Source organism: Dipteris shenzhenensis, chromosome 25 (assembly GCF_047967505.1).
Source record: "Dipteris shenzhenensis isolate YYH24624 ecotype China chromosome 25, Dip_SZ_1.0, whole genome shotgun sequence".
NCBI classification, from domain to species: Eukaryota; Viridiplantae; Streptophyta; class Polypodiopsida; order Gleicheniales; family Dipteridaceae; genus Dipteris; species Dipteris shenzhenensis.
Genome location: NC_141620.1, coordinates 35,328,273 through 35,344,145, shown reverse-complemented (window position 1 = coordinate 35,344,145; position 15,873 = coordinate 35,328,273). Strand labels below are relative to the sequence as shown.

The 15,873-nt window shown below is 43.8% G+C and overlaps 1 protein-coding gene across 4 annotated transcripts in view; it reads right to left on the bottom strand.

The window, feature by feature from the left end:
• Positions 1–206: 206 nt before the first annotated feature.
• Positions 207–15,873, bottom strand: part of LOC147885807 (triacylglycerol lipase 1-like) — a 36,437-nt gene continuing 20,770 nt past the window's right edge. The window contains exons 9-10 of one of the 4 annotated variants that reach the window (XR_015543430.1): positions 511–599; positions 208–381 (exon numbers count right to left, since the gene is read on the bottom strand). Coding sequence is in view for 1 of the 4 variants with exons in the window: in XM_087396421.1 (XP_087252547.1) it covers positions 368–381 (14 nt within the window). In the remaining 3 variants the exon portion in view is untranslated. Of the gene's footprint in view, positions 382–510; positions 600–15,873 lie in introns of those variants that run through there. The other 3 variants (XR_015543428.1, XM_087396421.1, XR_015543429.1) reach the window with 3 other exon arrangements.

Below are 15,873 nucleotides of genomic sequence, written 5' to 3'. Positions count from 1 at the left end.
TGAGAATGTGATAAAAAATATATGCCTGTATATTATCTCTCCAAGACTCTTCATAGCCTGTACCTCGTCCTTACTACCTCTAATACATTAAAAATAGAGGCTTCTCAAATCCCCAAGTAAGTTCCTAATACAAATACCATTAAGGCTCCCATCTTTGGTAGCCAATCACAACATTTATTTCATGATTTCCAATTGGATACAAATGCATGAAGGGAAGCCATGTGATGGATCATAATGATCAAGCTGTCAATATTTTGATGCACTTCAATAGTTAACTAGTCCCTTGTGAAAATTGGTTGTGGAAGACCACAATGTGTCCTCTGCTTGACTTATATAGTGCACCAATGAGTGATTTCAACCAAATGTGCTATGAACGTTGGCCTCCAAAGGAGATAACTCATCAATCTCAAATGACTTTTGTAACAATTCAACAACCATTACATTAGCAAACCTAACAAAGCATGTTATATTAAAAGACCATTGAAAGAAATCAATACATTGGTTGCTTACCATCGTAGCATTGTCCCCTTGTATTCATCTCTCTCTTTTAATCATGATTCATCTCTAAAACTTTTTCCTCTCTTATAATGTTAATTGACCTTCATATGATGCAAGAAAAGCACAATTAGAGTTTCTAGAAGAAAAGTGAGGTGAAATTGCCTCTTTGCCCCTTTTATATACCCAAAACTAACAAATATAAAAGTCTATAAAACAAATGCAACAAAGCATGAAACCACAAAGTAAAATCATCAAAAATTACATCACTATTTTTTGTCCTCAAGTCGTGAAGAAAAGCTATGCAAATGCTAAAATGCACAATCTAGAATTTATGGAGAGCTTGCACTAGTTAGTAGTTAAAAACATTGTTTAACGTTGCATGAGGGATGTCTGGCATCCCTCCATCTCAACCATTTCCCCACAAAAAGAAGACCCCATTTCTCCCCTAATGACTTTACCTTCCCATTTGGAAGCTGAGCTAGTATGTCACCAAACTGACTTGAAATCTTTCCATAAGGCGGTTGTAAATACACTTAGTAGCAGACATGTTAGCCAAATGTGCATTCCCCATATACCATTGCTTAATCTTGCTACCCTTAGACAAACATGTATTGGTCGGCTATTTTCGGTAGCCTCCTAAGAATTCTTAATAGAAGTGTAGTATCTCTTACACTAAGAGAGAAATTATAGTTGATATCTCCCAATGGCATCCATGACCGCTTAGATAGTCTCAAATCTTCTCCCAGAATTTTAACCCCATTTTATACATCCCATGCATTCAAGGAAGATGCATGAGGGCAATCAAGTGTTCATCCACCATCATGGCTTTACTGCACCATACAGATTCAGCTAGGCCACAATCACCTCTCAAACCACCAGGACCTTTCCAAGAATAAATACCAATCACTACTTTCCATGTAGTAACCAAAGCAGAAATCAGAGCTGCGATCCCTTAACATGCACTGGAAAATCAAAGAACATCCTCTTGTACCATGAGAGGCCAGCCTAGCAGACACTGGCTTTCTGACTTTTATAGTTCTAAATAAACCACCGAACAATTTTAACCCAAGGTGAATCTACATTGAACAGCTTGGGGATCCATTTACTAATTGCGGAAAAATACTTGAGATAGCTATCAGGGATGCCCAACCCTCTGAACTATTTAGGGAGCTTCAAAGGATACCAAGGTATATAATGCATATGAACACCTATTTCATTAATTTTGGACTTTTTGTGTTGTTTTTGGACGAAGCCCAAAAATCCTTCCCAAATGAAAACTTTACTTTGTGAATATCCTTCCCAAATCAAAATTTTACTTTCCGAAAATATTCTTCCCAAATCAAAAGTTCACTTTGTGGCACTATCATATTCACATAAAAATATTGTTTTTTCAATCTATACTTTTGCACCAACATGCAAGAATTTGAAATAATCCTATATTAGAAATTCTAGCTATATCTAAGTTATTTGTTAATTTAATTATTTTTAATATTTTTCCTTGACGTGATAAATTTATAAATCCATGAAAGGAGACTTAAATATTTCATGAAAATAACATTGTCACTTGCAATATGCACAAAATTTTTAAAACTTTTAATAAATAGAAAAAAGACATGATGCCATAAGACCCAAGTTTTGTATTGAACCAAAGAGGTATAATAGCAATTATAGCTATTATTATATAATGATTACATTGAGAGACAGTGCTCTCAGCTAGAGTCTTTATATCCAAAATGATATAGATTGAACATATGTTTACAATTTAAATTGTTGCTCTTAAAGAGCCTCAATTCGTGCCATCTGCATAATTTGACTCCCCATTGTCTTATTGCTCAATGTCATGACAGTCCCTTGCCAGGTGCCATCTGCATCATTTGACTCCCACTTGTCTTGCCAAGCCTTGCCCCTTGGGTGCATTGACTCCCCATTGTCTTATTGCTCAATGCGATAGTCCCTTGCCAGGTGCCATCTACATTAACTCCCTATTGTCTTGCCAAGCCTTGACCCTTGGGTGACATCCAGTGCAAAATACAGGTGCCATCTGCATTAACTCCCACAAGTTATCTTGCCAAGCCTTGCCCCTTGGGTGCATTGACTCCCCATTGTCTTATTGCTCAATGTGATAGTCCCTTGCCAGGTGCCATCTGCATTAACTCCCTATTGTCTTGGCAAGCCTTGACCCTTGGGTGACATCCAGTGCATATTTTGACTCTCATTTGACATAGGAGGTGATGACTCTGATTATAAGTGTCTTGGATTGGCTTCTTGCCTAGTACCCAAATAAAATCCTTCAATGGACTTCAATTCAAAGCTTTAATCATGGACATTCTTCATTTGCACTGTCTCCTTCTACTTCCTCCATGGTGAGCATCCTTAAAAATTCATGTATATGCAAAATAGTTTGCTGTGGTATTTTTATTTTTCCTTCTACCTCATATCCCATGTGCTTCTTTGATTTCTTTTCCCTTGAATGCCAAGACACTATGATTGTCTCCGTCGAAACTTGAGAGACTGCTTCATCATTTGGGACCCACTCCTTCATTATACAATTAGTATACAATGTGTTGTTATCCATATTCTCCTTCCTACCCTTTGGCTCATACCATACCATTGTAAATGTTGTAGCTCTCCCTTGGTCATCTCTTTGCACATCAACTACTTTTGCAACCCAAAACTTCACATTCTCATATTCATCATCCGATGGCCGAACCACAACAAAACAATCGACCTCTATATCTACTTGTGGCATAAACTCTCTCTTCTTCGGTCCACAATATGGATGTGGGAGTAATGATACAAATTCATTTTCAAAGACTGGAGCTGGGCGCAAATCGTTATGAACATTTGGCCAAAACATATTGCATTCTTCCTTGACATCCTTTGAGCCTCGCATTCTCTCAAGGTCCTTTATTAAATTTCGTGTCTTGTTAATTACAGTGGTAGTGTGTTCTCTCCAAGTAGGCTTCGAATCAGGATATCTCCGGAGCATTTCCTCTTTGTATGTAATAAATGCTTTTAATCCTTCTATTTCATAGTTAGACCTCTCATTGAATTCTTGTATAGGAGCCCATGTTGGATACCTTTCCTTGCTGGGAATTGAAGTTAAGAGACTGTAAGGTTCTTCAGGTTCCCATTTTGTATCATGAGAATACTGTTGCCATTGCATTACGGGTTTTTCATCTTTTAAAAAAAACGAAAGTAGTGTGGATTGGTATGACCTGTCAATGCATCACCACCCGTTTGTATGAAAGGTAGAATGAAGCTCTTCCAATCATACATTCTTTCGAGCCTCTCACATACTGTACTTTCCTTATGACCACCAACTTGCCTGCCACATCTTCTTACCAAGTCATCTATTGTCTCCACATCCTTGCATTTAAGCTCCCTTAAGACTGTGCTAAAAACCTGATCGATATCCTCATGTGTATGCCCAACATACAAAAATCCACATTCGACCTCATTGAAGATTCGATGAGCAACTAGCATGGAGCAGAACGCAAACATGAGTACATTCTTATTTTCTCGCCAACAATTATCAGCTTGTATTCTCAAAGTCAGTGGTAGGCGACCTTTTTCTGCATGTACATTGCGAATTGCCTTCATAATAGATGTTACAACTTGATTGCTATCATGTAGATGCAAGGAATCAATCCATATATCTACAAAGAACTTAATTCCATGCACTAACACTCCACATAGATGTGTCTTTAGAAAGTGCTTTCCTTGTAATTCAGGTGGAGTGGCAACAAAACGAGGCAATGTTATTGTATTCTGATCCATGCCATCTATAATAAGACACATGTAGTCATCGGGATGCGAAATAGCTTGCTCCTTCCAAAATGCATATTTTTGTCTGGAATGTCGAATAAGGTCATGATGAGATTTTCGGTTTTTTTTGTATAATTCCCTTTGATTTGGACATGTTGCACTCTCAATCACTCGCTTTCAATCATCACAGACATTGCACTTTGACATTTTTTGCCTCCTTGGGATTTTATAAAGTTCTTCTTCCAAAGAGTATACAAAGTATGAGAAGAAGCTACGGCATCCCCTCTTTGCCTTTGCTTTTCTGCAATAGAGTCAAATACTTCGAGCTTTGTCAAGCCCATTGGAAGGTGCATTTCAATGATCGCGTCACTGTTAGGGAGTTTGGTAGATATATGGGGTTGAGGTAAAGCATTTTCATGTATGAAGTCTTGCAAAATTTCTGCTGCCCTGATAGTTGAGATTCTTGATTTGGACCTTCCTCTATTACCGTGAATGCTAAATTTGTTGCCGCCCTTTGCCTTGTTGACTAAATCCCAATATGTACCATGGGATAATCTAGTAATATTGCGATATGCCTTATTGCAAATCCTTTTTCCATTTACGAGAGGTTTTACCTTTTGTCTTGAACTTAGCCTTTTATTGCCATTCTGAAGAAAGCAAGAGAGACTTGTGAGAAGGTATTCATTTCTTTCGCTTCCTCTTCTTTGCCACACGTGTCTTGTACGTTCTCTGATGGCTGCAAGATCAATGAAGCGCATACATCTTCGCTTGCAACATAGATATCCCAATGCATTTAACATGTTCTCCTCCTTCATTACTCTCTTCCTCTTTGGTTGCTTTTGTGGATCTGCCTGGATTCGCTTTCTCTTCATGCATATGTATGACCGTTTTCGTTCCTCGTGCACGTTGTTATCTGTATTTATGCACTTCTTCTCCTCACATTTGTTTGTAACCAAGCATCCATGATTGGTCGTTGCATCCTTGTCCATATCACAATCAAAGTTAAATATTGAATAATCCTCTGTTGATCTCATCCTCGTTTTTAACATACTCTTAGGACCATTCAATGAATTCAATATTCTACGAGAGTATTGAGAACCTTGAAACTCTTCCACTCCTGAGAGAACATCACTCATTGGGACATCTTGCATGGCTTTCACAAATCCACAAGCTTGATTGACACCAGGTTTGTTAATATGCATGAACTCATCCACACTTAACAAGACATCACTATTGAAACCTTTGCCCTTCTCACTATGCAAGAATTCATCCACCCCAGATAAGGCTTCGCTTCTAAAATCATTTTGTTTCTCGGAATCAATGAACTCATCCACTCCAGATAAGATGTCACTTCTATAATTGAGTATATTGAAATCATCCACATTTGAAGTGATAGAGCCTGGCACATGGGCACGCTTTTTAGGTCCTTTGATATTGTAGTATACCTTGTCTTTATCATTGAAAACCACGTGCCTCTTTCTCATGTTTAAAAATTGCGTGCTCCATCTCATATTCTTGCCTACCTCATAGTAGGGATCACATAAGGATGTTATGTTATCAACCATACCATCATCAATGACTTTTAGAATCCTCATCTGTGCAAATGACCATTGCTCCACTTATTCAAATCCCAATACTTCGCCTTCTGCTACAGTCTTATTTACAAATGATCTCATTTGTAAAATGTCCCCTATAGTAAAATCCAAGGTGGTGCACTTTGTATTCTTGATAATGTCTGTTGCATAAGTCTCATCTTTGTCCCATGCTATAAATGATTTGTTGGATGTATTGTAGGGCATAACATCTCCAAGTGTTTCCATATCTTCACATTTATACTTTAGCTCAACATGTGCGCTAAGAATCTTTGATACAGTAACTACCACCTTATCTTTGCCAAGTCTTCGAAAGTGGCAAACTGAATTGGGATCACTATCATGGATTGTAGCAAATGAAACTACTTCTCTTTTGCTACATAAAATCACATCCATCCCTGGAACAAAATCTATAGCCATCTCCTTTGTGAGAGTCCTTCGCAAGCAAGCTACAGTAGCAACAATTACATAAATATTAGTCTCTTTTTAATAATCTACTCATTTATTAAAATTTTTAATTAGTACTTAATTTATTGGTGGGAGAAGTTATCCGATCAAGTACTCATCAGATGGACATGCCAAGTTATCCTTTGCATGGTCGATTGAGCATTAAATACTATTTTTGCTCTAGTGTCATGCACATCCGTAAAAAAACACGAGCCTGCTAGGTATGTTATCCAATCAAGCACTTATGGGATGGGTGTGCCACTTTGCATGTAAGTCAATTCCACCTAGTTGAAGGTGTGTGCAAAGTATTGTGCCCATTGGATATGCTTTGCATTGTCGATCAAGCATAAAACACCATTTTTGCCTTAGTGTCATGCACAACCATGAAAAAACATGGTCCTAAGTGTGTTAATCAAACAAGTACTTATTGGATGGGGGCTCCACTTTTCACGCAAGTCCGTTTCAACTAGGTTGAGATGCGTGCAAAGTATTGTCACCATCAGATATGTTCTACATGGTCAATTATGCATTATACAACGTTCTTCCCATAGTGATATGCACATCTGCAAAAAAACACACCCTTAGGTATGTTATCTAACCAAGTACTACTTATTGGATGGGTGTGCCTCTTTGACAAAATTTCAATACCACCTAGGTTAAGGCATAGGAAAAGTATTGGTCCCATCGGATATGCTTTGCATGGTCGATCGAGCATTAAATACTATTTTTGCTCCAGTGTCATGCACATCCGTAAAAAAAACACGCTGCTAGCTAGGTGTGTTATCCGATCAAGTACTTATGTGATGGGAATGCCACTTTGCATGTATGTTGATTCCACCTGGTTGAAGGTGTGTGTAAAGTATTACGCCCATCGGATATGCTTTGCATTGTGGATCAAGCATAAAACACCGTTTTTGCCTTAGTGTCATGCACAACCATGAAAAAACACTGTCCTAGGTGTGTTATTCGAACAAGTACTTATCCGATGGGGGCTCCACTTTGCACGCAAGTCCGTTTCAACTACGTTGAGATGCATGCAAAGTATTGTCACCATCAGATATGCTTTGCATGGTCGATCATGCCTTATACACCATTTTTTCTCTAGTGATATGCACATCTGTAAAAAAACACACCCTTAGGTGTGTTATCTGACCAAGTACTTATTGGATGGGTGTGCCTCTTTGAGAACATTTCAATACAACCTATTTTGAGGTGTACGAAAAGTATTGTGCCCATCAGATATCCTTTGCATGATCGATCGAGCAATAAATACTAATTTTGCTCTAGTGTCATGCACATCCGTAAAAAAACATGTTGCTAGGTATGTTATCCGATCAAGCACTTATGGGATGAGAGTACCACTTTGCATGTAAGTCAATTCCACCTATTTGAAGCTGTGTGCAAAGTATTGTGCCCATCAGATATGCTTTGCATTGTCAATCAAGCATAAAATACCGTTTTTGCCTTAGTTTCATGCACAACCAGGAAAAAACACGGTCCTAAGTGTGTTAATCAAACAAGTACTTATCGAATGGGGGCGCAAATTTGTACACAAGTCCGTTTCAACTATTTTGAGATGCGTGCAAAGTATTGTCACCATCGGATATGCTCTGCATGGTCGATTATGCATTATACAACGTTTTTCTCATAGTGATATGCACATCCGCAAAAAAACATGCCCTTAGGTATGTTATCTAACCAAGTACTTATCAGATGGGTGTGCCTCTTTGAGAACATTTTAATACCACCTAGGTTAAGGTGTAGGAAAAGTATTGTGCCCATCGGATATGCTTTGCATGGTCGATCGAGCATTAAATACCATTTTTACCTTAGTGTCATGCACATCCGTAAAAAAACACGCTGCTAGGTGTGTTATCCGATCAAGTACTTATGCGATGGGAATGCCACTTTGCATGTAAGTCAATTCCACCTAGTTGAAGGTGTGTGCAAAGTATTGTGCCCATCGGAAATGCTTTGCATTATCGATCAAGCATAAAACACCGTTTTTGCCTTTGTGTCATGCACAACCATGAAAAAACACAGTCCTAGGTGTGTTATTCAAATAAGTACTTATCGGATGGGGGCTCCACTTTGCATGCAAGTCCTTTTCAACTACGTTGATGTGTGTGCAAAGTATTATCACCATCGGATATGCTTTGCATGGTCGATCATGCATTATATACCATTTTTTCCTTAGTGGTATGCACATCCGCAAAAAAACACGCCCTTAGGTATGTTATCTGACCAAGTACTTATCGGATGGGTGTGCCTCTTTGAGAACATTTCAATACCACCTAGGTTGATGTGTAGGAAAAGTATTGTGCCCATCGGATATGCTTTGCATGGTCGATCGAGCATTAAATACTATTGTTGCTCTAGTGTCATGCATATCCGTTAAAAAAACACGCTGCTAGGTGTGTTATCCGATCAAGCACTTATGCGATGGGTGTGCCACTTTGCATGTAAGTCAATTCCACCTAGTTGAAGGTGTGTGAAAAGTATTGTGCCCATCCGATATGCTTTGCATTGTCGATCAAGCATAAAACACCATTTTTGCCTTAGTGTCATGCACAACCATATAAAAACACGGCCGTAGCTGTGTTATTCAAATAAGTACTTATTGGATGTGGGCTCCCCTTTGCATGGAAGTCCGTTTCAACTACGTTGAGGAGAGTGCAAAGTATTGTCACCATCGGATATGCTTTGCATGGTCGATCACGCATTATACACCATTTTTTCCCTAGTGATATGCACATCCGCAAAAAAACACGCCCTTAGGTGTGTTATTTGACCAAGTACTTATCGGATGGGTGTGCCTCTTTGAGAACATTTCAATACCACCTAGGTTGAGGCATACGAAAAGTGTTGTGCCCATCAGATATCCTTTGCATGGTCGATCGACCATTAAATACTATTTTTGCTCGTGTCATGCACATCCGTAAAAAAACACACTGCTAGGTATGTTATCCGATCAAGCACTTATGGGATGGGCATGCCACTTTGCATGTAAGTCAATTCCACCTAGTTTAAGGTGTGTGCAAAGTATTGTGCCCATCGGATATGCTTTGCATTGTCGATCAAGCATAAAACTCTATTTTTGCCTTAGTATCATGCACAACCATGAAAAAACACGATCCTAAGTGTGTTAATCAAACAAGTACTTATTGGATGGGGGCTCCAAGTTGAGATGCGTGCAAAGAATTGTTACCATCGGATATGCTCTGCATGGTCGATTACGCATTATACAACATTTTTCCCGTAGTGGTATGCACATCCGCAAAAAAACATGCCCTTAGGTATGTTATCTGACCAAGTACTTATTGGATGGGTGTGCCTCTTTGAGAACATTTCAATACCACCTAGGTTAAGCTGTAGGAAAAGCATTGTGCCCATCGGATATGCTTTGCATGGTCGATCGAGCATTAAATACCATTTTTGCCTTTGTGTCATGCACATCCGTAAAAAAACACGCTGCTAGGTGTATTATCCGATCAAGCACTTATGCAATGGGTGTGCCACTTTGGATGTAAGTCAATTCCACCTAGTTGAAGGTGTGTGCAGAGTATTGTGCCCATCGGATATGCTTTGCATTGTCGATCAAGCATAATACACCGTTTTTGCCTTTGTGTCATGCACAACCATATAAAAACACGGTCCTAGGTGTGTTATTCAAACTAGTACTTATCGGATGGGGGCTCCACTTTGCACACAAGTCCGTTTCAACTACCTTGAGATGCGTGCAAAGTATTGTCACCATCGGATATGCTTTGCATGGTTGATCATGCATTATACACCATTTTTTCCCTAGTGATGCACATCCGTAAAAAAACACGCCCTTAGGTGTGTCATCTGACCAAGTACTTATTGGATGGGTGTGCCTCTTTGAGAACATTTCAATACCACCTAGGTTGAGGTGTACGAACAGTGTTGTGCCCATCGGATATCCTTTGCATGGTCGATCGAGCATTAAATACTATTTTCGCTCTAGTGTCATGCACATCTGTAAAAAAACACACTGCTAGGTATGGTATCCGATCAAGCACTTATGGGATGGGCGTCCCACTTTGCATGTAAGTCGATTCCACCTAGTTGAAGATGTGTGCAAAGTATTGTGCCCATCGGATATGCTTTGCATTGTCGATCAAGCATAAAACACCATTTTTGCCTTAGTGTCATGCACAACCATGAAAAAACATGGTCCTAGGTGTGTTATTCAAACAAGTACTTATCAGATGGGGGCTCCAGTTTGCATGCAAGTCCGTTTCAACTAGGTTGAGATGCATGCAAAGTATTGTCACCATCGTATATGCTTTGCATGGTCGATCATGCATTATACACCATTTTTCCCTAGTGATATGCACATCCGCAAAAAAACACGCCATTAGGTGTGTTATCTGGCCAAGTACTTATCGGATGGGTGTGCCTCATTGAGAACATTTCAATACCACCTAGGTTGAGTTATACAAAAAGTGTTGTGCCCATCGGATATCCTTTGCATGATCGATCGAGCATTAAATACTATTTTTGCTCTAGTGTCATGCACATCCATAAAAAAACACGCTGCTAGGTATGTTATCCGATCAAGTACTTATGGGATGGGAGTGCCACTTTGCATGTAAGTCAATTCCACCTAGTTGAAGTTGTGTGCAAAGTATTGTGCCCATCGGATATTCTTTGCATTGTCGATCAAGCCTAAAACACCGTTTTTGCCTTAGTGTCATGCACAACCATGAAAAAACACGGTCCTAAGTGTGTTATTCAAACAAGTACTTATCGGATGGGGACTCCACTTTGCACGCAAGTCTATTTCAACTAGGTTGAGGTGCATGCAAAGTATTTTCACCATCGGATATGATTTGCATGGTCGATCATGCATTATACACTGTTTTTGGCCTTGGTGTCATGTACAACCGTAAAAAAACACGGCCGTAGGCGTGTTATTCAAATAAGTACTTATCGGATGGGGGCTCCACTTTGCATGCAAGTCCGTTTCAACTACGTTGAGGTGCGTGCAAAGTATTGTCACCATTGGATATGCCTTGCATGGTCGAGCACCCATTATACACCATTTTTTCCCTAGTGATATGGACATCCGCAAAAAAACATGCCATTAGGTGTGTTATCTGACCAAGTACTTATCGGATGGGTGTGCCTCATTGAGAACATTTCAATACCACCTAGGTTTAGGTGTATAAAAAGTGTTGTGCCCATTGGATATCCTTTGCATGGTCGATCGAGCATTAAATACTATTTTTGCTCTAGTGTCATGCACATCCGTAAAAAAACACGCTGCTAGGTATGTTATCCGATCAAGCACTTATGGGATGGGCGTGCCACTTTGCATGTAAATCGATTCCACCTAGTTGAAGGTGTGTGCAAAGTATGGGATGGGCGTGCCACTTTGCATGTAAATCGATTCCACCTAGTTGAAGGTGTGTGCAAAGTATTGTGCCCATCGAATATGCTTTGCATTGCCGATCAAGCATAAAACACCATTTTTGCCTTAGTGTCATGCATAACCATGAAAAAACACGGTCCTAGGTGTGTTATTCAAACAAGTACTTATCGGATGGGGGCTCCACTTTGCACGCAAGTCCGTTTCAACTACGTTGAGGTGCATGCAAAGTATTGTCACCATCGGATATGCTTTACATGGTCGATCACACATTGTACACCATTTTTTCCCTAGTGATATGGACATCCGCAAAAAAACACGCCCTTAGGTGTGTTATCTGACCAAGTACTTATCGGATGGGTGTGCCTCTTTGAGAACATTTCAATACCACCTAGGTTGAGGCATACAAAAAGTGTTGTGCCCGTCAGATATCCTTTGCATGGTCGATCGAGCATTAAATACTATTTTTGCTCTAGTGTCATGCACATCCGTAAAAAAACACGCTGCTAGGTATGTTATCCGATCAAGCACTTATGGGATGGGCGTGCCACTTTGCATGTAAGTTAATTCCACCTAGTTGAAGGTGCTTGCAAAGTATTGTGCCCATCGGATATGCTTTGCATTGTCGAACAAGCATTAAACATTGTTTTGGCCTTAGTGTCATGCACAATCATCAAAAAACGCGGTCCTAGATGTGTTATTCGACTAAGTACTTATGCGATGGGCACGCCACTTTGCATGTAAGTCAATAATACCTAGGTTGAGATGTGTTCAAAGTAGTATGATGATCGCATATGCGTTGCATTGTCAATTAAGCATAAATCAGCGTTTTTGCCTTAGTGTCATGGACAACAACCAATAAAAAACATGGTCCTAGGTGTGATATTTCAAAAAGTACTTATTGAATGGGCGTTCCACTTTGCATGGAATACCATACTACCACTTTTGAGGCACGTGCAAAGTATTGTGCCCATCGGATATGCTTTACATGGTAGATTGAGTATTAAATACCGTTTTTGGCCTTGGTGTCATGTACAACGGTCAAAAAACACGATCGTAGGTGTATTTTTCAAACAAGTACTTATCGGATGCCACTTTGCACACAAGTCAGTACTGCCTAGGTTGAGAAACATGCAAAGTCTTGTGTCCATTGGATATGCTTTGCATAGTCGATCTCACATGATACACCATGTTGTTCCTAGTGTTATGCACAATCGTCATAAAATACGTTTGGAGGTGTGTTATCCGAACAAGTACTTATGGGATGGGTGCACCACTTTGTATGCAAGTCAATAAGACCTAGGTTGAGGCGTGTACAAAGTTTTGTGCCCATCAGAGAAATGTAGATGCGATAATATTAGAAAATTCTCGGTATGTGTATATGTGTGTGTGTGTGGCAAACAATTTTGATACAACAAAGTAAACACCTAGTGCACAAATTATGCACTTCATACCTTGAGTAAATAAGCTTGTTGATGAGGATAAATACGCCCTTGAATAAAAGCACAGTTGTTGTATGACCACAATAGGATCGCTTTGACACCTGTGATTTTGCCCACATGTAAGTTTGCAAATAGTATAAAAAATCATATAATAATATATTAATAGTTTTCAAATGTGTATAGCAAGTGAGTAATGGGAAGTGGAAGTGGGAGTGAGGAGGGAGGAGTGGAATGGGAGAGGGAAGTAATAGGGGTGTATTATAATAAGTATAAAAAATAGTATAATAATATATTAATAGTTTTCAAATGGCAAGTGAGTAATGGGAAGTGGAAGTGAGAGTGGGGAGGGAAGAATGGAATGGGAGAGGGGAAGGTAATAGGGGAGTAGGATAATAAGGGAGTGAAATGAGTGAGGGAGTTAATAGGGGATGAAAAAGAGGAGGGTGAGATGGGGAAATATGGGATTTTGGGAAATGAGAGGAGTATGGGACGTGGTGGAAATGTGGGATGGGAGTGGTGGCAATGGGGAGGAAGAAGAAATGGATGGATGGGGGGAGGGCTAATGGAAGATTGGGATGAGGGATGGGGGTCCAATGGGAGAGGGGGAGTAATGGGAGCCAATGGGAGAGGGGATAAATGAAAAGCCAATAGGAGAGAGGGGAGGAATGGAAAGCCAATAGGAAAGGAGGAGGAAAACCTAATTTTTCTTATATATAGTCTTCCTTCTTCATTCATTCTCCCCTCATTTCATTCATTGAAGCAAGAAAGCAAGGACGATCAAGAGAGCAAGGAAGGAAGAGCAAGAAAGCAAGAAAGAGCAAACTTTTTCAGGTACTTGCAAATTTTTTTGATTAATTCTTTATCTAGATTTCTTTTTAAAATTTTGAAGAGAGAGGAACTAGAGAGAGAAAGGTTGAGGGGAGGAGAAGAAGAGGATGGAGGGGTTGGAGGGAAGGGAGGAGGAAGGGAGGGAGAGGCGGGGGCGGAGTAGAGGGGGGAAAGGACGAGGGAAGGGGGGCGGGGGGGGAAGGGAGGGGGAAGGGGGGAGGGGGGGGGGGCTGGCAGAAGGGGAGGAGGGGGGGGGGGACTGGCGGGGGGGAAGGGGGGAGGGGGGGGCTAGCGGCGGGGAGGGGAGGGAAGGGGGGAGTGGGGAAGGGGGGGGGGGCGGGGGTGAAGGGGGGGAGGGGGAAGGGGGTGGGAGGGGCTGGCGGCCAAGGGAAGGGGGGGTGGGGAAGAGGGGGGGGAAAGGGCTGAGAGGGGGGGCTGGGGGGTTGGCGGCCGCAGCCGCCACCTCGGGGGAAGGGGGGAGGGAGGGGGGAGAGAGGGGGTGGGAGGGGGGGGCGGGGGTGAAGGGGGGAGGGGGAAGGGGGTGGGAGGGGCTGGCGGCCACGGCCGCCGGGGGAAGGGGGGGAAGAGGGGGGGGGAGGGCTGAGAGGGGGGGGGGCTGGGGCTGCTGGCGGCCACAGCCACCAGCCCGGGGAAGGGGGGAGGGGGAGGGAGAGGGGGCGGGGAAGGGGGAAGGGGGTGGGAGGAAGGGGTGCGAGAGGGGGGGAGGGGCTGGCGGCCGCAGTCGCCAGCCCATGGAGGGGGGGGCAGGGGTGAAGGGGAGAAGGGGCGGGGAAGGAGGGGGGCGGGGGAGGGGGAAGGGGGTGGGAGGAAGGGGGTGCGAGAGGGGGGGTGCAAGGGGTGCGAGAGGGGGGGAAGAGGGGGGAAGGGCTGGGAGGGGGCTGGGGGGCTGGTAGCCACGACCGCCAGCTCGGGGAAGGGGGGAGGGAGGGGGGAGAGGGGGCGGGGAGGGAGGGAGGCGGGGTGAAGGGGGGGGAGGGGAGGGGTGGGGGGGCTGGCAACCTGCGCCGCCAGCCTGGGGGAAGGGGGGAGGGGAGGGAGAGGGGGGGGGGGGCTGAGAGGGGGGGGGATTAGGGGGCTAGCGGCCGCGGCCGCCAGCGCGGGGAATGGGGGAGGGGGGGGAGAGGGGGTGGGGAAGGGGGTGGGAGGAAGGGGGTGCGAGAGGGGGGTGCAAGGGGGTGCGAGAGGGGGGGGAAGGGGTTGGCGGGGGGGGGGGGCGGGGAGTGAAGCGGCAGGAGGGGGGGCGGGCGTGAAGGGGCAGGAGAGGGAAGGGGGTGCGAGGGGGGTGGACAAGGAAGGGGGTCGAACGGGGGCAGGGAGTGGGTCAGGAAAGGGGGAGGGGGGCTGGCGGCCGCTAGCCCTGGGGAAGGGGGGAGGAAGGGGGGGGAGGCGGGGGCTGGCGGGGGGGGAAGGGGGGAGGGGGGGGCTGGCGGCCGGGCCCAGCCTTGGGGAAGGGGGAAGGGGGTGGGACAGGGGCAGGGGGAAAGGGGGTAGGGGGGTGCTGGCGGCCGCGGCCCTGGGGAAGGGGGGGATGGAGGGGGAAGGGGGTGGGATGGGGAGAGCAGAGGGGGAAGGGGGTGGGAACGGGGGAAAAGGGGTGGGACAGGGGGAAAGGGGGTAAGGGGGGGGGCTGGGGGAGAGCAGAGGGGAAAGGGGGTGGGACGGGGGGGAAAGGGGTGGAGGCGCGGGGGAAAGGGGGTAAGGGGGGGGCTGGCGGCCGCGGCCGCCCACCTTGGGGAAGGGGGGAAGGGGGATAGAGGGGGAAGGGGGTGGAAGGGGAGAGCAGAGGGGGAAGGGTGTGGGACGGGAGGGGGAAAGGGGGAGGGGGGGGGCTGGCGGCCGCCAACCTTGGGGAAGGGGGGAAGGGGGGATGGAGGGGAGAGCA